Genomic DNA, 21,612 nt, shown 5'->3' with positions numbered 1-21,612 from the left:
GGATGGCAGGGCTCCGGGACGGAGCCAGTGCCCTTGTGCTTCTAGAGGCCGGGGGAGAGCAGGCTCCCGAGGAGGGAACCCGGGAGCTGACTCAGCGGAGCAGTGCAGCATGTTTTCCCGGGAGCACGGCTTCCCTGCCGGATCAGCAAGCGGTTTTATCCCCTCACCCTCCATTTTCCCCACACTTGTTCCTCCTCCATTCACGTAAGCCCTTCTCTTTCCCCGCTTTTGGTCCCCTGCCCATTCCACAGGAAGTCCTTATGCAGTCCCCAGACGCTGTAGTTCTGCCACGGCTCCTTCCCCGGTGCAGTGGAACCCTTCAGTGTTGGATGTGATCTGGAACGTGCTCCTGGACCCCTCCTTTGGCTGTAATCTTGTTTTGTTGTTTGTTTTTTTTTTTAGCAAAGCAGCTTTCTGAATTATGAGTAAGTTTCACTCAAGAATGAAAAACCTGAAAGGTCAGCAACAGTTTGTGACCCCTCACTGAAGTATTTTTTTAACTGAGCACCGGGCAGTGAGTCAATCGTTAAGAAAGTATTTGGGAGAGAGGTGGAAACTTAAGTGTGAAGTCCTTACCAAGCATATTGGCGGCAAAAAAGAACGAATGAGTGACTGAATAAAAATTCTAGTTAGGAGAATTTGTACGGCTTCTTTAAAGGGAAATCCTGCCTTACATTTTTCTCAAAGGGTCAAAAATAGTGCAGAGTGTGACTTCAAAGAGTTGCAATAAGTCACTGCCTCCGGCATCCTCTGGGGTCTGTGGGCTCCTCTCTTCAGGCCACTGGAGCCTGAGGATGTGACTGCTGCATTCCCGAGTTCTGGTTCAGCCAGTAGAGAGGCTGAGTGTGTGTCCTAGAGAGATACACATGTACACACAGAGGTGACTCCAACACAGCTGGCTACACACTCTGCAACAAGCACTGTTGCCTGTAACCCCACTCACAAACAACTTCCTTTTGTACCTGTTTTTTTCCAAAAGTTTGAAAGATGGATTTGTAATGAGCTCAGCTGTAGCCTGATTCTCTTGGGTTTCATCCTGAATGCATCTATTTTCATGCCTTAGAAGAGAAACTTTTCCTGACAGATCCCACAGTTAAGCCATTTTACATCTTTTATTAATCTTGTATTGTTAATATGCTTTTAATCCAATTACTCCAATTATCCTAAAAATTTCCTTGTGCAGGTGCCATTCAGGTGCAGGCAGAATTCTGTAGGAGTTTGGCTACAAATTTTAACACATTCCCAGTATCCCACTTACTCAATCACATTGAGGATTATATACCCCAGTCACCTGGGGAGCACTCAGTTTAACTGGATCATGCCTATGGTACCAGTTATTGCCATCTCTGAGTCCCATGGGATTCCTTCTTCCTGGTCACTGCCTGGTGCACCTGCAGAGAAGTTCTGTCCTGTGTAGATAGTTCTGACAGGGATAAATAGCTTGCTACACCTTTTTCTGGCACAGAATTAGTTGCCCCTGCTGATTTCTGCTGTCTTTTCCTATTCTTTGCAAGAACTTTCTGTTTCCTGAGTTTTCCTGTTAGTGAGCCAGGAAAAGTAGATCGCATGATGCAGTTAAATCCCATGAGTGTATGTGTTTTCCTCCTTCTGCCTGCAGCATGCCTGCAGCACACCTGTCACATCTTGTTGATGTTGCTGCAGAAGCAATCAGCAAGAATTCCTTTCTGAAAGACCTGGCTTAAACAGAATTTTGATGATTTTCTGGCAGTTCAGTCTCCATTCTGAATAATTCCCAAAAGCTGTCCCCATATATCCAGAAGGAAAAGCATAATTTGAGATCTTTGGATCAGTTTCTAATAAAAAACATAAATCATATTTTTTAAAATTAACTCAGAAAAAAAAATAAAATTAAGGTATTTGAAAATAAAAGCAAAAAGTGTCCACTAAGTCTTAGCAACAAGAAATTATAAGAGAAATTTGAAATATTTTCTTAACAGCCATGCTTGCTTATTTTTTATGTATGTAATCTCTTCTCTGGAAATAGCCCAAACTTATGCAAACTAATCCTAAATGCAGGTTGTTCTGGTTCTGCTAGTACACGATTAGCATTTTATGAACAGTGGTGTATTTCCAGAAGAAGTCAGCACAGTTCAGTAGTCTCTATCAGGGCTCCAGATCTTCAATGTCATCATAGCTCGTATCTTCAAGAGCAGGGGATGAGGGTCTCTCAGCCTCAGAGGTCCTGTTTCTGGGAATCCAGTCTGAAAGCATGAAGGGAAGAACACAAAGATAGATAAATGGACATCCTGTACATGTTACCTCTGTGTGGTCGTGTAGCTGCCAGTTGTCTCCTCCAGCAATTAGAACCTTAGATAGGAGTGGCTGTGAAAGACCTGAGAAATGCTTGTGTCACTCTGCCTTCTGCTGCTTGTATACATAGCCAAGGATCAAGCTTTATACACAGTGTTAAAAGGAATATGTTCATGGGCTGCTAAAAAAAAAAAAAATCCTCTAATGTCTCCCTAGTTACTTTGAGTCCTATGTTTTGATTATTTTTCCACATCTCAATTTGGCCAGAAATTTTTATTACTACCCCAAAAAGTAGAGTATCAGTGCATTTAATATTACTGTGGAACAGAGGGTGTTCCACAGTAATATTAAATGCACTGATAAAGAAGTCTGTCTTAAATATTTATTGTTAATTCTTACTGAATTATATGGGCCTGACAAGCTTTAATGCCTGGTTAAAAACGTAGCTGAATCCATCCTCCATGGACATAGAATGATATCTAATAAGGACATTTAAGAGACTACATATGAAGGGAGAAACAGTCAATTGCATAATTTGAAAAATCCATGTCTAATGATATGTAGTATTTTACAGAGCACAATTTGAAGCTGCATCAGACATTGAGCCCTTTCAAGCCTGCCATGTTGTTGGAAAAAAGGGAAGTATCACACTAGCATCCATAAACAGAAGGATATGCTGTAAGAAATAAGAGCTGGTCCTTCTGCTCTACCTGACACTAGTAAGATCTCAGCATGGTAATGCTGTAAAGAAATACTGGAAAATTTTGGGTTTGAAACAATTTTGAAAGATGCAGACCTACTGACACAAACTGATTAGAGACACATCATGAGCAGACTGTAGTCTACAAGGCCTAAGTAGAAAATTGACGAAGTGAGGTTGTGGCTGTCTAGAGAAACAAAATACAAAACAGGACTGGGGACAGGTATGTGAACAAACTGTTATCAGTCTTCAGGTACTTAAAAGGCTGTTTACAAAGATGACTGCTACCCTCTGTCCCCATGGTCATTCTAATAAGAAGTAACAATCCGCAGCAGTGGAAACTTAGGCTAGGCTGGCCACAGGCAGGAATTTTATGGACATAAGGAAAGCAGAGCATGGGTATAGATTAGCTGGCTGTAAGAACAGAACAGCAATACTCTTCTAGCCTCACCTGTTTGTGAATCCTTGTTTCTGTCACTTTCTCCAGGGTTACCAATGATTTCCTGTTCATTCTGCCCAGAAAGAGAAGCATCTCTAGGTCCAGGAGCTTCTGTTGCATCATCATAAGCATCTTCCAGGGCTTTTTCAGGCAGTGAAAAGATCTCTAGAACAGTCCAGGTATTAACTTCCACTAGGGAAAGCAGTAGCTGATGATCCAGCAACACAGGGCTGTAATACTAACTAATAAGTCTGTACTAACTGGAATCCATCCCTCAGCAATGTTAGTGTGCACAGTTTTACTGTACATACATATGCTTACCAATAATACATGTATAAACATAAAAGTTAATCAAAACATTCCTGTTTCACCTTTTACCAAGAAATCAATATTCAATCTGAATAAGAGAAAGGGAAATTATTTAGAATTGTCTTTTCTGTAAGCACTTCAAAGCAAGTAAGGAAAACTTTTACTTTATTTTTTAACTAAAAAAGTACTTAATATAAGAAAAGCAGTAGAAAATAAAGACATGGTGAAGCAGAGTCTGGGATATGGGCAACTGGGGTCCAAAACTTCTTGTGCCTTTGACAGTTGATCTCTTGGACACCAGGCAATAGTTAACAGAGCTTTTTGACCAGCTCTAGGAAAATGCAGTTCTTCTCCAAACACTTGCTCTCCCTTACCTATTTCAAATTATCAAAAAAAACCCCAGCCAACAAACCAAATGTACTCCCCAGGCAAACCCCCCAGCTAGGAATCTGTATTTTCTCCAGATCACTTGGATTAATATCCCTTGATCAGCTCAAATTGCACTTATTGTCTGTTCTTACTTGGAATATTTCTTTCCTCTGTTTTAATTCTCCCCATTTGTCTTGGAAATAAGGCAGCAATTTACAAGCTATTCTGGTTGCAATGTTGGGAGAAGCAGTTGGATTGTTGGATTCATATGACTGGATCCTGTGAGGTGTGTGCAGAACTACCAGCAAACATTTATTTTGAATTTCTCATATAGAAGAGAAAACTAGCACTTGTATATGAGATTGTATGACACTCTTCCACCCCAAGAGTTAGACAGAAGATATTGGATCACAAGGAAACATCACTAGGACATGAAATGAAAGTCTTAATCACTCATAATGCTTTGGATATTAAATGTTACCCTGATTTGGGATCTCTTTCTCTGTACAAACCCTTTCTCACATTACCTTGAGTTGCTCCAGGACCATTTTCTTCATCACTGTCTGCTCTATAAAACTGTTCCTTCGATTTTGAGCTCTCTGAATAAGAATCTAGGCAAATGAGAAAGAGTATGATACCAGATTAAATTCTCCTTAAATGCTAAAACTGCACCACGGGAAAAAGAGCAGTCTACAGTAAGAGAATCCAAGCCCTTCATATTCTTTAGCAGTCAGTATTACTTCTGCAAGGATTACAATGGAATAACCTTCAGGGGCCCTATAACACCTCTCATGGATCATGGGGGAGACAAATCACAAAGGGAGAAAGGCAATCCATGGAAGGAAACCTATAGGGACACAGCTGCTATGAGGGAGATGCAAATTATTCCTTTATTTGTCTCTGCTTTAAATAATTGCAGAAAAAGGCTTTTGTTTGTTTGACCTATACTGATCTATGGTCTGTGGCTGCAGTGAGGACTCTACAAAACAAATTATCCCTAGGAAAGGAATTGACAGACTCCACTGGGCAGGAAACTCCTCAAATCCAGGAATTTTAAATTTCCCAGTAGATTTGAGAGCTGCAAAGTATCAGATCAGGCTCAGAAAGGAGGAGCTTTCCCTCGAGAAAAGCAAGACACAAAGACACAGACCTGAGAGGAAAGTCACGCCCTGCTTTTCCTTCATCAGGTTATAATCAATCTCTTCATAGACAGCCTCGGAGAAGGGGTCATAGGACAGTCTGTAGCCTGAAAGTAAAAGGTAATGATCACTTTAACAGTCTCTGATCATACTCAGGCTGGGGCCATGAAAAGAAGTGCCTTACCTAGGTCTACATAGCCTGGTTGATACCTAGAAAGGCACTCAGAGGTGCTGACTGAGGATAAGCACCGCTGGGCTCTTTCACTGCCAGAAAGTAAGTGAAAAATCTCAGTGTGGCAAAAGATGCAGTTCATCTCAGTTACCCATCCCCACTGCCTCTCCAGCCAACTAAACATTTGGACCCTGTAAAGCAGTCATTTCATACCAGTCCTGCTGAGAGACCCACCTCTCTGCTGTGCCCTGGCACGTCGGATCTGCCCAGCAAGAATGGCAAGGACCAGGCAGAGAAGGGTCCCCAGGATAATGCAGAGGATGACAGGCACTGAAAATCTCGTACTGCCCATGGCAGGGCGCCGGGGACGATCTGAATGGAAACAAAGAGGAAACAGGTAGAGAATCACGTGCCCCAAAGTGAAGCCCTTTGCTGTGCCCATGCTAGCAGGGAGAGGCAGGGCATCTGCTGCTCTGTTATGGGTCCTGCTCAAGCAGATAAAATTCAGCAGCTAGGGGTGGTGCCACTCAGTGTTCCTTTATGAAAGGCTGAGGGAAGTGCTTTCTGATGAGCTAAAATAAGCTGCTGTTTCATCTGATAAGTATTAGGGACATTAAATTGTCATTTGATGGGAGAAAGAAAAGAGAGATAAAGAATTTACCTGCTCTTGTGGGTGGTGCTGTTGTTTTTGTCACACCTGAAAAAGGAAGGTGAGTCCACATTAAGGAAAAGGCAAGTGTGAAAAATATATTTTCATATAATTTGTGATGTTTTTGCAGTCAAAATTATGAAAAGGCTAGTCACCGGGAAGCACAGCTGGCATAATGCTCCCCTACCCACCTCCTTCCCAGACCTGTGTAATAAAGGACCAGTCACTAACCAGAGCAATTCACAGCAGCATCTTCCTTATGATCACAGTTTTTACCAAACAAAGGCTTGGAAGGACAGTCCCAAAGAGACAGCTCTGTTCCTTTACAGTGCACCTTCTCCAACCAGATGGGACCAGTGCCTTCCCCAAAGGCAGCCTCACTCAGAGCAGACACACCAGATCCACAGCCCAGCTGCCTGCATACAACATGGGCATCTGCCACGTCCCAGGCGTCATCACAGATTGTTCCCCAGGATCCTTGGTGCCACATCTCCACTCTGCCTGAACATTCATCCTCCCCTCCCACGACTCGTAACTTCTCCCTGTCTGCAAAACACAGAAACCTTCTGTTTTACTGAAACAGCAGGAAGTTCCACAGGGTCCAATAAGGAAAACCGAAGAGGTGGAGGTACCTGAACAACTTGTAGAGTTTGGACACTCAGCAAATGCAGATGGAGATATTGCCTCCTTTCTTCCTGCAGAATTTAAATAATGAAGTAATTTAATTATTTTCTGAAAAAAAAAATGAGGGAGTGTAAGATACCTGAAAATTAACCATCAGGTTAATTATTTCCTGAAATATGTGTATGGCCTGTTTAGTTCTTGGTGGATGTCTGTTTGGTGTTGCTGTGAGTTATAATCTTCCTGATGGTTATGCTCTCCTTCTTCTCATAAGGCAATTGCAATCACTTTCAGGATATATGAATGTCATGTAGAATTAATTTTTATTATAGTGAATATATATATGACTACAGATATTGATATCCATAGGTGTGAAATACTGTCAAAAGGGCAGGCATTAGAAATGGACCTTTAGAACCAAACTGATTTGTACACTTGTCCATGGCTATGTGTATAAGCTAGAAATCATACACACCAAATAACAAGTGAACACAAAGTAATTACTGTGACGTCCTTATGTGTATGCATAGGTTAATGTTCATGTCTGGCCATACACAAATGCATTTCTGATTACCAGTGCAAGTAATATGTGTCTCTTCAGCTCGGTTATTGCACGACTGAGGATCCCAGGGGTCTGACTGACATTGCCAGAGCGAGCTGTGCTGCTCAGTGCACTCAATGTGGTCCAGCCACGTGGGCCCAGACCCTCTGCCGTATTTGAAGTCCGTGGCTATTGCTCCTCCATCTCCACAGCCCAGGTGTTTGCACATGGTTACTGCGGTGAGCTGGGACATGCTATTGGAACAAACGCTCCCCCACGTCCCGTTGTAGAAAACTTCTACACGTCCAGCACAGTCGTTGCCATTCGCCAGCCTCAGAGCCAGGAAATCTGAAAGTGAAAACATAAAAATGGCCACAAACTTCTTGTGATATGTTGCTTTCCTGCCTGTGTAATAACACTTTTTTTTTTTTTTTTACAGTGCTAACTACCTGTACTGGTTCTACCTGTATTGTGGAGCATGGATGCTCCAGAGGCTGCAGTCCTTTCAGGGTTTGTAGTGGCTCCAACATGGGCCCTAACAGGCTGCACTTCCTTCAGTGGTCATCAGTATTTTTTTTCACTTCTCTTTCATTTCTCCTCTCTCTTGCTACTGTCATTCTGTCTTAAATACACGTGAGCAGAGCCACCATAAGCTACTTGGATTGTCTGATGCTGTGGTGCACAGTGGGCTGCTCCCATTGGTTTCAGAGCCAGCTGTAACTGACTGTAACAAGCACACAGCCCCTTGCTGTGGAAATCTTTACAAACTCCTTGAATTTATCCCCCAAATATTCTACCACACCACACACTTTTGTGTGAGTGCGTGTGTGTTGGTGCATAATATGGGCTTCTGTAGGTCCTTTGCATCTTGGTAGGCCCAAGAAGATGACTTGTCATCAAGACAGGAAGAGGCTGTCCAAGCAAGTCCCCACTCTTCTCGGCTTCCCTTTTATACAACCCTCCTGTTTGAACCCGAAGGCTTAGAAAAGCGTTTTCCAAACACACCTGAGCACAGGACTCCAGCATCCTCTTTGTGTTGGCAGTTGTGCTGGCCCCATGCCCTAGAGGGGCATGCCCAGAGATCAGATTCAGCCCCAGTGCAATTCACATCATCCATCCAGATCTTCCCTGATCCTTCACCATAATGAGCAGAGACAAATGCCTCGATGGCATGCCCACATCCAAGCTGTTTGCAAACAACATTGGCATCTGATAGATCCCAGTTATCATCACAGATGGTGCCCCAGATGCCATGATGATAAAGCTCTACTCTCCCAGCACAGCGGTTTGTTCCATTCACCAACCTCATCTGTCTGCTGCCTGTGGGAAGAAAATCCAGCTGTCAACATGCAAGACAACTATAATGCACAGGTCAGCAATAATAATAATTGCATAATAATAAGCATAATAATAGCAATATTTTTAAAGCACTTTTAAGACATCATGTTCTTGTTATATCCCAATTCTACTGCTATGGTTGCTTGGGCAGAAGTCCTCTGAGGCTAAAACTGCATTAAGGGAAAGGCCTACTGCACCAGGCGAATGTTTGAATGATTCCTGTGAGATACTGCAAGAATGAAGTGTCATACTAAGTATATGCAGAGGTCACCTTATCTTAGAAAGCCAAACAACCTGTTTTCTTTCTCTACTCATTTAGTTAGAGACAGATACTGTTCCTGTTACAGATGGGTTGCAAAATCAAAGAAGAGTAGAAACTGTTGTAATATTTTGTAGAATTGCTGCAAGTATCTATAAATATAGAAATGTCACAAGATAAAAGCTATTTAATTCTCAAGTGGCAGTAAGAATGCTTGGCAATCATAGTGCAATTAGTGTTCTTATGGCTTCTGTGTTCATATAGTTCTTTTTGACTCTGGAAGATAATTCTGTAAGAAATTCAGATGAAGAAAGCACTATGTAAATTACACTTGCTTCCTTAACTATCATCAAGGTCAGACTCATGCCGACTTAAGATCTGTGATGCCAGAGCATAATGTGGGCTGGAGAAACCCTAGGAAACATTATGTATCTTTCACCCAGCAACTCACCTGAACAAATCACACCAACATCTTCAGAAACTCCCATTGGCTCTGTCTGATAATGGGAGGTGTTGCAGAGCATCAGCTGAGTCTCGTTTCCAGTACACTGGACACTCCTTAGGCCAACAACACCCATACCTCGCTCAGACTTTGGAAGGTAATAGGCTTTCTCAGCAGTTCCACACTGGAGCTGTCTGCACACCACATGGGCATCCTTAATGTCCCAGTCATCATCTAGGACTCTGCTCCACACACCACGGAGGGAGATCTCAACTCGCCCATCACAGCGGCTCTCACCCCCTGAGAGTCTGAGTGATTCAGCAAGACCTGGGCTCAAGAGAGTTGAGAAATATATTGAGTAACATTTACTGATCTCACTGCAATAGAAATAACCTGTAGGAAAGTTATGGAAGACAAATTTCTGTGCTGGTGAAATATTAATTCTCACCACTGATTAAGGAGAATGTCCGTTAAGGCTTTGTTTGCTTTTGTGCACACAAGGGCCTACAATGGGATGCGAGAAAGGCTTCTCCATCTCAAAGACTAGTTCCTATCAGTGAGGTCATCAGCACTGCTTTGGTCTGAAGTTGCACTACCCATAAAAGGCCACTTCTGACTTACCTGAGCAAGTTACAGTGGCTGCCTCTTTGGCTGAACAGGTTGGATTGCCCAAAGTCACTTGAGTACAATCCCATAGGCAGGACTCTGTCCCTTCACAGTGAAAAGCATCTCTCCATATAGGCCCATTTCCTTCCACAAAACCATCTTCCATCTGGATTGACTTTGCATATCCACAGTTCAGCTGATGGCAGAGAACACTGGCAGCTTGCAAATTCCAGTGGGAGTGGCAGAGTCTTCCCCATGTGTTTCCATGGCGGATCTCCACTATGCCAGAGCATGTGGTGCCATTCACCAACCTGCCCCCTGGACACCCTGAATGTAAGAGAAAGGGATTATTGGAGTATTACATTTGCAGCTGCTCATGGGGAGGACTTGGAAGTGACTGGGAAATGGGAATGAGTTTTTCTTATCATTCAGTAGTAAAAATGGCTTAACTGGGCCATACTCATAACTAGAAACTTCCATACTCATAAGTAGACTTCAGTCCAGTCTATTTTACTGAGAAGTATTACTAGAACTCAGAATTAGGTCCCATTTGCAATTTTTAAAATTAGGGCACTAGGTTTTGGGCTTAGGGTCAACCAATAGACCTTAATTTTTCAGATCAATATGACTGAGGGCCTACAGCTCTGCATCCTTCAACTGCTGGTCCAAGCCCTCACTTAAACCTGGACCAGGGATTCAGTCCTTGCCTCAAGTACATGACAGGAGTAACCGTCTCCAGTCTTGTCTCATGCCATGCCTGGCTGCTTCCTCCAGCCAGACCCTGCATCTCTTTATTTCCTTTGACTTGTCTGGGACCTTACCACCAGTACCTTCCTCTGTCCTCTGTGCAGATACTTTGGGTTGTGTCTTGGTGGTAAGGACTCTGCCTGTGTTGTGCTCAGCCTCTGTGCCCAGCTCATCCTGGCTCGTGCAGCGGCCCTGCTCCTGCTGTCACCTGACACTAGGAGCATTTCAGAGACAGCAGCCTTGTGGTACAGCTGAAGTGCAGCCCTGACTCCTGTTGCAGCAAAGGACAGAGCCTGACTCCACATATGCCCTCTGAATTTTGAGTCCATATTTTTCCTCAAGGAAGGAGTCTTTCAGTTCCCTTCTTAGACCTTTCCCCTGCTCACCTGAACAGACAACACGAGCCTCTTTTCCAGCAGGGCATTCATCATGACCTAGAGCACGCACGAGACAGTCTCTTAGGAGCAAGCCATTCTCCTGGCAGCTGAATGTCCCGTTCCAGACAGATCCATTTCCTTCCCCAAAGGACCGTCCACTTGTTATCAGTAGTGCAACTCCACAGTCTAGATGCTGGCAGAGGATATTGGCAGCTGGTAAATCCCACATGTAGTCACACAGTGTTCCCCATGTGCCTCCGTGAAGAAGCTCTACTCTCCCTGAGCATGTGGTACTGCCATTTGCCAGCCTGTACCCACCGTAGCCTGCAGAAAGAACAAAAGAGCTTAGCAGTTACTTTTGGGTATTATGGTATTGCACTGAAAACTGTAAGAGCTCTCTCTATCTGCAAGAAACTAGCACTGAGTAATGTGACAGTTTACTGGAAGGTGTCTTAGAACAGGATGCTGATTAGCCAGCTCTGAAAAAGTCTCTATTGTCCATGTTGTAGCCTGCATTGTATGACTAAAAGTCTTTTGTCTCTTTAAATTCAGTGTCTCCTTTTTGCTCTGTTCTCTCCTCCCCTCACAATACTGCTGCCATCTTCAACATCTCTTGCAGAGACAGTTTCTGCCCTGCCTTGCCTATGAGGAACTCAGAGTAGGGGCAAGTGGTATCACTCTCACAGTAGTTAGTCATGTCACATTTCCTGGTAAACAGAAATTGCAGTAAGGAATTCTCAGCTTTCATCCATGCCCCAGAGCAAGGTTCTGAACACCACAGGCCATAACCATCAGCATTGATAATAAATTAAGGGTGGAATGGATGGCACTGTGGTGTCCTACTGCCAGCCCCGTGCAGTCCCTGTCTTCTCATACTTTCTACCCTTACCTTGCCCTTGCATTGTACCTCAAACAAGCCCAGGATTTCAGCTCTGAGCTAAGACTATTGCAAGATAGTCAGGACCCAAGGCCTGTTGGATGCCTTAACTGAGGTATTTGGCTGCCACTGGTCACAGTGTCCAAGGCAGTCTTGAAACAGACTGAAGCCCTTTGGACATGAACTCCAACACATTTCCAGACTTGTTTTGTGTCAGACTGTTGTCAGCAGCTCTGCCCCACATTTAGTTTACTCCTTTAGAACTGTGGCCTCAGGAAAAAAAATTATGTTTGCTAGGCTTAATATTCACCTTTTCAGTGGATGGCAATACATAGTTGTATTCAGAGCCCCCAGCAGCCATGACTGTATAGAGTTCTTAAGTCATTCCAGTCACAATGGAAGTCATCTAGGCCTCTGGCAACCTTTTTTTACTTTTTAATTACTTACATTTGTAACTTGAGCCTCCTTCAACCTTTTGGAGATATGGTACATCTTCCAGTTATAATTAACTGAAGTGCCAGGTATTAACATACACACTGGCACCACAGGAAATAAATTAATGTCTCAATATTCCTGCTTGTCTCCTCTGGCCATTTTTCCTTTTATTTATAAGAGAAGGATGTGTAGAGCATTCTTAGGTCTGTTGGGTTCATATTTCTAATAGCAGAAAAGAAATAACAGCCCTTTTGAAATCTCTGTGTGGTAGTGAAGTGATTACAACAGCGCATTTTAGATGCAGACTCTCAGTAGAGTGAATGAGACATTGTGGGACTACTCTGTTATTTTCTGTTCCCCCTTGAATGGCTCAAGGCATGGTAGGGGAGGCATCCAAGGATCCTGAGGACGACAGAAGTGTAGAGATGCTCTGAACTGTGGGTTAACAGGAAGAAGGACACAGGTGAATTATGTCTGTCAGTCCAAAGTCTCACCTGAACACACAATAGTGGCATCATGAGAGCATGTGTTAGTATGGTGTATATTCCTGGGACAGTCTGCAAGGTGAGTCTCATTCCCTTCACAGTGAAACTCTTCTTGCCAGATCAGTTCATGTCTGTTTCCAAAGTGAGTTCCTCTCAAGGTATCCACAGCCTGGCCACACTCTAACTCATTACATATAACAGAGGCAGTTTTGAAATTAATGTGTGAGAAACAGACAGTGGCCCAAGTTTCCTCTTGCTTTACTTTCAGATGTCCTGAGCAGGCAGTGCCCCCTCCAGTCAGACGCAGATCAGAGAAGCCTGGAAAAAATCCAAAAAAACAAGAAGTCCAGCATCAAGGGTTGGTTGTACTGGTCTATTTTCACAGCTCCTGTACCTTAATGGGCAAGACACATTTCACTTCTCTGAGGACCACTGATACTTCTGAACTGTGAGTAGGGAAATTCCTGTATAACACTGATAAAAAAGAAAATGGTGTATGAAATTGCTTATTTCTCAGTAACTGAAAATACTAAATCCTTGGGAAAGAAGGAAGGAAGCTTTGAACATCTGCCAATGACTGAGAAGTAGTAATCCCCAAACATATAAATAGACAAACAGCTTTTTACTACTGTGTGTCCTTGAGACTTCATTATTTCAATGGATAGGAAGCTGAAGCACCCCAGGAAGAGGACACAGGAAATGTTGCACCCAGTTTCAGAAATTGCTAAAAAGACAGTCTAGAGATCTACAGGCTGGCCAGCCTTACTTTGGTACTTGCAAAAAATATAGAGTGAGATTTCTAGGAACTCATTTGCAGGCACAAGGAGATGAATGGGAAGAGTCAGCATGGTTATATCAAGTGTATATCATGCCTGTGGGACTGTATTGCTTTCTCTGATTAAAATGGATTTATAGAAGAGGGGGCAGCAGCACGTCCTCACATTTACCTCACATTTACCTCACATTTACCTCACATTTAGCACTGCCATTAACACTGTCTTGCACAATATTCTTATGTCCAAAAACTAGGATGTTCTTGGCTGGAAGGACAGCATGGTTAAGCAGCTGATTGAATGGCCAGGCTTGGTCATTAGTGAGTTTCACTCCACCTGAAGACTGTCAGCAAGTGGAATATCACTTTTGGGGGGCGGGGGAGATAACCATGAGGGCAGAACTGCCATTCAGAGAGATCTAGACAGGCTAGAACTATGATCTGATAAGAACCTTACAAAAATCTAAAAAGGACAAATATAAAGTCCTGAAGCTGGGAAGGAAAAACTTCTTTCAGTGGTTCTTTTTCCAATGAGTAAAACCATGAACATTATGCACAGGAAGCAGCCAAACAGATATTGGACTTTTTTTTGCCATTGCAGACTGTCTTGTCTTAGCTTACCTGAAGATCTGGAGAAGAAGGGCAGTTGCATGACATAACATTGCATTTTCATGCTTCTCTACCTACACCTGCTTTTTTAGCTCCCATTTCTGGTCAAAGACAAGTTCAGTACTGCTCTCCTGTTGCCTGGGAGAGCTGTGGTAGAAATAAATAGTGCTTTTTATTTTTCTGTTATATGTCATTTAATATGCTCATTCTATGTCATTGCTGTGCCCAGGCAAAGTCAGCTTGCATAGTCAGCAGAAGACTTAATGCTGGGGCAACTTGCTTTGGATGAGTAGAGGGAGTACTTGGCTTTATCCAACTAGGATAAAGTTTGATCCCAGGCTCTTATCTTTTCTTCTGTTATACAAGGTTGGGTCACTTCTTACCTGAGCAGATCACTCCAATATCAAAGTAATGAGGGCAGGTAAAAGCACCCCATCCTGTATGTGTGCAGTTCCAGAGAGCAGGTTCATCACCATGGCAATCAACTCGGTACAACCACGTTGGTCCCGTTCCTTCTCCAAAAGGAGCTCGATTAAGTGCCTTAACAGCAAATCCACATTGTAGCTGCTTACAGACAACCTCAGCATCCTTTATGGTCCAGTCACCATCACACACAGTTCCCCATTGCTCCTCATGTTTTACTTCCACTCTCCCAGAGCAGGGGCCAGTTCCGTTTGACAGCCTCAATTCATCAGCGCCTTCAGACAGAGCAAGGTTATAGAAAGGACAGAGCTTAATCATGATTATTTATTGCAAATGTTAATGAGATTCATTATTGCTCTTAATTTACTCTTACATCAGACTTATTTGGTTCACCTTTCTAAATAGTCCAATTTAAAGAGCATTTTTTTGCAAGTAGTTATGTCTGTATTTACAAGTTTGAGCTAACTGCACTGCTAAAATGTAAATTATTTCTAATGACAGGCAAATTTTCTCTTTTACTGACTTATCAGGGCTGGGAAATGCTGAGTAATGTCCCTGCTTTGTGATTCACAAAGCCTGCCACAATAAACATTGGCAACTGGAGTGGGTGAGGGGACTGCCTATCAGTGTGTGATTGCTACAGTAGACCAACCTTCATTATCCTGTGAGTTAATTGGCCTGGAAGCCAAGTCTGTGTGTGTGTCTTTGGGAATGAGGTAACTGGAGCAGCTGGCTACCAGAGGGATAAGAGGGGCCAGGCCAGCTGCTGGAGAGGCGGTAAGGTCAGGGGGTCTACTTGAAGACTCAGCTCGAAGTTAGCATTTTGGGCTGCAAGGGCACATTGCTGGCCCGTATCCAATTTGTCCCCACCAGTATCCCCAAGCCTTTCTCCATAGGGCTGCTCTCAAGCTATGCACCCTCCAGTCTGTGCTGACTCTGATGGCTGTCCTAAGCCAGGTACAGCACCTTACACTTGACCCTGTTGAACTTCATGGAGTGAGGCTCATTTTTCAAGCCCATCAAAATTCCTCTGTATAGCATTTCTTCCCTCGGTGGCTGCCACTGATAGATACCACTGAGCCTGGCATCTTCTTGAAACTTGCCAGGGGTGAACTCAATCCCACTACCAATGTCAATAATAAGGATTTTGAACAGTTCCCATCCCCTGAGGGACACCACTTGTTACTGATCTCTATTTGGACATTGAGCCATTGACTGTAAGTCTTTGGATGTATCCATCCAGCCAATTTCTTATCTATTGAATATCTATCCATCAAACCCACATATGTCCAATTTAATGACAAGACAGTTGTGTAGGACCGTGTCAAAGGCCTTACAGAAGTTAAGATAGATCATTGTAAAGCCACTGGTGCTGTTTATCTTTCTGTCACATGTCACACGTCGCATGTTTCCACCTGTGTGGGCAGCCATGTACAGCTGTGGTGTATGTGGGTGTGTATTAGTATGAGTATTACATACGTGTGACTGGACTAAAAGTTAGCCTCACTCCCAGCTGGATCAAAGTCACTGCTGTTTGAAGCATGAAAGAGGATACTCATGAAATGGGTGGAAAATCAAACAATAGAAAACCACATGCAGGACCGTTGTATTCTCAGGTTAAGGACAAACTACAAGCTAAATGTGAAAAGGAAACAGGAAGAAGTTGGCCACATCTGACTTTTGTCTTCAGTTTGATCAGGTTTTCATTTCAGCACGTTATGAAAGAGGTAAATCCCTGAAGAGGGCTGGCAACTTCTTTTGGGCCTGGGGGATTATTCGGATTGACCACATGGCTAAAGGAGGTTTACAGGACAGTCACATAAGAAGCCTAATAACTTTGGTCACAATTTTTTACAGTTTCAAGACCTGACACACAATGGAATATTAAAGCAAACATTTACAGGACAGGCTGGATCCAATTGTCGATGTCCTGAGTGCACTAAGAATCCTTAATGGCCTTGGCCTTCCCCACCTGGATTTTCCACACATGTGCTCTGCCCATGGGCCCACTGAAGCACAGACCTGCACCTTCTCTCACTGCCTGTGCGAAGTGGGAGGTGCATCTGTGTTCCACTCTGGCACAGCCATGCCTGGCCTTGGGCCCTGTTGTTCTGCACTCACAGCCACAGTGACCAGGTGCCAAGAGAAACCTGCAGTATTCATCCAGACCCAGCACTGGGCACTGATGTGGATAGAAAGCAGTGCAGCTGTGGAAATCTTGCAAATAGACCAGAAAGATAATCTCCTATCAATGAAGGTGTTTGATAAACAACTAAAGATAATTTGCACTAAGAGCCTTGGGTTTTCCTATAAGATTTCTTTAAAATAATCCTTTATGTAAAATATCACCTTCTCTCTCTTCTTCAAAAGAGAGAAGTATTTCTACATATCACACATCTTGCTGTCATCTGACACTGTGAAATGAGAATATTTAATTTTTCTTTGCACTTGGAAACAATTATTCTCTTTACTCACTGCAAGTGTGTCAGTCTTAACCCATGAGCCGGTGCTAATGAAGCCATTTCTTTCCAAAACCAACCATTGTTTCATTTCTTATTGTAGAGTAAACTGCTGGCAGTAGTCAATTGGAAGGCAATTTTGCCTCCATCTTCATGTGGTCTGTAACTTTCATCAGACACAATGTGGCTTTGAGACATGATCACCTCTCATACACAGGCAAAGGCTTTACCTCTTTGCTAACACTGCTGGATTTCATCACAATTTCCTGCCTATCAATATTTGCTTATTTACTAATAAGCAAACAAACAAACAAACAAACAAAAAGCGGCTATTCAATATAGGTAACTTCCAAAACCTATTTCTTTCTGCAAAATATCCTCTCTCCTCAAGTCTCCTGAGTAAGAAAATCACACACATAGCACAATCCTCAGGTAACTACAAAACCACTTTGTGCCTGCAACAAGTTGTCTCAGAGGGAGCATGATCTTTCTGTAATAAGTCTTATAAGTCTCTAGAAAGATATTCTGAAGAACAACCCCCAGGCTATTTGAAGAACATAGTCCAAAAAGAGTTTTCTCAGCTATAACATTTCTACACTTAAAAAGAGAAATGACTTCTAAGAAAAGCTGAATTCCTAGTACATTTTTAAAGGAACCAGATAACCAATTTCTATTAGCCATATCCAGAAGCAAAACAAACAGCTCTTCAGTCAACTCTATGACCTCTGTGCATTTGAATTTTTGAATAATTGTACATCTGACATTTTCAGCATGTAACAGCATGAAAGACTGGATGCAGAGGTAGGCATAACCCAACTGACAGATTTAAACATTTCCTAATAAAAGCTGTCATTTGTTGTAATCACTCTTCTGTTAATTTTTTATGATATGTACAGGTACAATTTTGTATTTTCTCACACTCCACATCATGTCCCACAAGTACCTTAATTGAATTCAGTGGTTTGGTGTTCTGCTTGGCTGAGAGGGCATGAGATTTTTGCTTGATCCAGCTGAAAACCCAATTCTTCTCACAGAAAAAGGATGAGAGTGTATCATGCATTCCTGTCCCCAGGCTCTAAGAGGAGGTTTACAGCCCAGGCCTGCTGCCTCAGGAGCAGATTGCCAGCTCACTCCCAGAGAGTTGTGACTCCTGCAGTGCTCTGTGCCTAGGGAACATCAAAACTCCTGTAGCAGCATGGAGAATGCAAGTACTGCCAGAGCAGAGATGTGGGTGGTAGGTGCTGATGATGGTGTCATTGTAAAGCTACTCTTGTCTGCATCTTCCAGTTAGTCTCTTACTGTTCCCTGAAGTTAACAAGGAGTTGGCAGAAAACTCACTCTCATTTCTGCTGTACAGCTCAGTTGACACTAAAACATCACTACAAAAGTGTCAAAATAAAAAATGTTTCATATTGTGAAAATGTACGTTAGGAGTGCCTCCTGTTCCTTGCCATGTGAGCTCTGACTGCATCCACACAGCTGGTGAGAACCTTCAAGACTAGGGCCATGCTCTAGCAAAACATCAACTGTGAAGTCCTGTTCTCATCATATGGGGATGTGACCACCACCGCAATGCCATGTCACCTCCGTGTGTAGAGAGATAAAAATGAGGTTTCCAAAATCTGCCTCTCATCACCAGCATCAAGCATGCACACATAGCTCCAGAAGAGCAGAGAGACAAATAGTGATAAGCTTCCAATATACAGGAAAAACTGAGGAGATGTTGTGTTACCAAAACTCTGCTGGACACACAGGATAGAGCTACATCATTTTAACTAGTGTTGAACAAAGACCTGGAATTATTAATTCCAGCTACAAAGAGCTCAGCAGGAGAGATAAGACAGTAGTAAGAATACCCACCTGTTTTTTAGTACAGCTAAACTGTTTACAAAATTTGGACTTGAATTCTTTTGAGAATGGCCAGTCACTGATATCTGAGTAAAATACAAAACTTTTAAAAAAGGCTTACCCTTCCTTATCTCAGGATCACCAAGGAGATTGAATCAAAAACAGAAACATATTTAAACACCTTTTTGTCACTTTGCTTTAGAGGTTGGTAGAATAACAACCTATTTATATGAAATTTGCATACTTTTTTTTATCTCACTGTCTTATGTGAAATAAAGTATGTACTTACCCAGGGAGAGCTGAATGGAGAGGAGAATCAACCACAGCACTGGAGCTGAAAGATGTCGTTTTGCTGCCATCCTGACCGCAGATGGATGAAACTTCACTCTCCAGGCACTGCCTAGATAAAACTCTGGCTGGGCATTCCTGTATCTCACAAATGACTGCAAAGGAGGAAATATATAGATTCACGTGCTAGCATGAGCTACCTGAAGGAACCAATAGAAATATTCTTCACCTTTTTAGACATTATCAGAAGATTCATCTCCAATCTGAAGGAACCAAAACGTCCAATAAAATTCAAAAAGTGTGCTTGTGACCTTATATGAAGAATGATTATGTACCTGATGTCATCATCGGAATTGTTTTACTGAAGGGAGCAACACTGGTGGCACAGGCAGAGCTGTGCGCAAGGTGTTATTTCCCACCTGACAAAGGAATATTAACGTGCAGAACACTGGTCATTTATTAATTACTTCAGAAGAAAAAAAGGCAAAGAAAATTCCTTTAATTTGTAGCTTATCGGTCTCATTGGGATAAATTGTACTCCAATCAACGGAAATGGTGTTTATAACTAGAGGTGGTTCGGTAAGTAAAAAATTATACCCTCTCTGTCTTTGGGGCAGGCTTAAGGCTTCCTTATTTGGTCAAAACTTTTTGGGCAGAAGCTCTTAAAATAGATCTTCCTTAGGGTTTGAATTACAGGCCTTCATGTTTCCTCTGCTGTGTTTCTTTTTGTTTTAGGGGACCACTGCTGGTAGTTCTACTCCCTCTCTCATTTACCGTAGAATGGCAACTTTAGGGAAATAAAAGCTGCTGTTAATTAAACAGTGGCTACTTGGCTCATTCTGACAACTGGAACAAGTTGCAGAATGCTGTTCACACCAGTCTAAACTATTATGTACTATTATGAGTGATGGGATGAGAACGACAGCATCCTCCTTTTCTCTGATGACATCTATCTGTTCTTTATCCAGAATCCTGAGTTCAGTAACATACATACTGTTGAGTCCTTATAACACAAATCTTTGCAACCTCTTCCCCTTCTCATTTGGCTTTGCTTGTTCAAGTTCTTTGCAGCAGGACAGCCTTGGGTCAGACTGCTGCAGAAAGAGCTGAGAGGAAGAGCAGAGAGTCTGGCTGGAGGCTGCCTGTTCTTTGCTCAGGAGCTCACCACTCACCTACGGTCTCTGCTTGAGCTACAGGGCAGCCAGGCTGAAGTCTGGCCATGAACTTTGCTGATATCTGACCCTGATCTGCTGACTTGACTTTATGGCTTGATCTTGGTTTTGTCTGGATTGCCTGGACTACTGCCTTAACATTGGTGCTGTTGCTGACCTATTCTGGAGGGTTTTTATTTTCAGGTATTATGGAACTGCAACTCTTGTGAGGATCGTGTTTCATGCCTAGTTTGCTGTCAGCTTCAGTTACTGGCTGACCTTCCCTTGCAGAGCATCCTGCTTCTGCTATGTGATACAGACCTCTGAAAACCAGAAACTCCATTGGAAATGTGGTCAAAGTCTGGAAAATCCCACTACAGATGTGCTAATGAGAGATAGGTAAGGTATGCATTATCATGTTGGCCCCTATACAGAAGTTCAGTGGTTTCACTTAGCACTAGTCTTTGCTGATTGGTGTCCACCAACTGAGTTCTCACTGATGTTTTAAACCCACTCCAGGAAGCTGTAGAGTAAGATCTGTTTCTCAGTGTACAAGCCCTTGATGACCAGCACCTCTTCTATGGGCACTGTGTCTTTGTAGACAGGTATGTGCCAGTGCCCATGGGTTTTAGAACAGACACCATGAAAGAAAATTACCTCACATTGTGCTTCAGGAGGCTCAGGTGAGATATTGGGAAAAAATTCTTCACTGACAGAGTTGTCAAGCACTGGGACAGACTTCCCAGGGAAGTGACTGAGTTGCCACCCACAGATTTATTTCAAAGGTGTGTAGATGACACACATAGGTTTCCTCAGGCCCTTAGGTTTTGTGCTAGGTTAATGGTTGGACTTGATGATATTAACATCTTTGCTAACTAAAGTGGTGCTATGATTCTGGGAAAATCAAGCAGGAAACAGCAGAACAACTGAGATATTTTGCTTAAGAAACTGAACACAACACTTTGCTTACCAGAATGATGTGCTAGAATTGGAACAATACAAAGAATGTCTTCAGGGATGATCAGATGAATACAAAGTCCATTTTACAGTCAAAGGGTAATGAAGATCCTAACAAAAAACAAACTTCTGCTTCTAAGTATTTTGAGACAGGTCAACACAAACTGGAACAAAGACTATACAATGTAAAGAAAAGCATAAAGTTGTTATGAGACATTTAAGACTGGATATCACAAGGAATGAGAAAAATAAGGGCCTGGAATTAGCTCTGAGTAAAAATGGTGACAGAAAACTTCTGCAGTAATGACCAAGGTCACTGGAAGGAACTA

General features: G+C 42.8%; 1 protein-coding gene across 1 annotated transcript; it reads right to left on the bottom strand.

Annotated features, from left to right (window-relative positions):
• Positions 1 to 777: 777 nt before the first annotated feature.
• LOC107213344 (antigen WC1.1-like) lies at positions 778 to 19,246 on the bottom strand. The gene is made up of 16 exons (XM_015647691.3): positions 19,177 to 19,246; positions 14,541 to 14,855; positions 12,786 to 13,094; positions 10,989 to 11,303; positions 9,871 to 10,182; positions 9,259 to 9,576; positions 8,216 to 8,530; positions 7,244 to 7,558; positions 6,681 to 6,743; positions 6,280 to 6,594; positions 6,061 to 6,096; positions 5,634 to 5,771; positions 5,239 to 5,334; positions 4,616 to 4,699; positions 3,423 to 3,575; positions 778 to 2,222 (listed from the first exon to the last, which is right to left on the bottom strand). The coding sequence occupies exons 1-16, from the start codon at positions 19,244 to 19,246 to the stop codon at positions 2,125 to 2,127; spliced, it is 3,252 nt and encodes a 1,083-aa protein (XP_015503177.1). The 3' UTR covers positions 778 to 2,124.
• Between the last annotated feature and the right edge of the window lie 2,366 nt (positions 19,247 to 21,612).

The sequence above is a fragment of the Parus major genome, chromosome 1 (assembly GCF_001522545.3).
Source record: "Parus major isolate Abel chromosome 1, Parus_major1.1, whole genome shotgun sequence".
Taxonomy (NCBI): domain Eukaryota; kingdom Metazoa; phylum Chordata; class Aves; order Passeriformes; family Paridae; genus Parus; species Parus major.
Note: the sequence above shows the minus strand (reverse complement) of the source record. Positions and strands in the feature narration are given on the sequence as shown.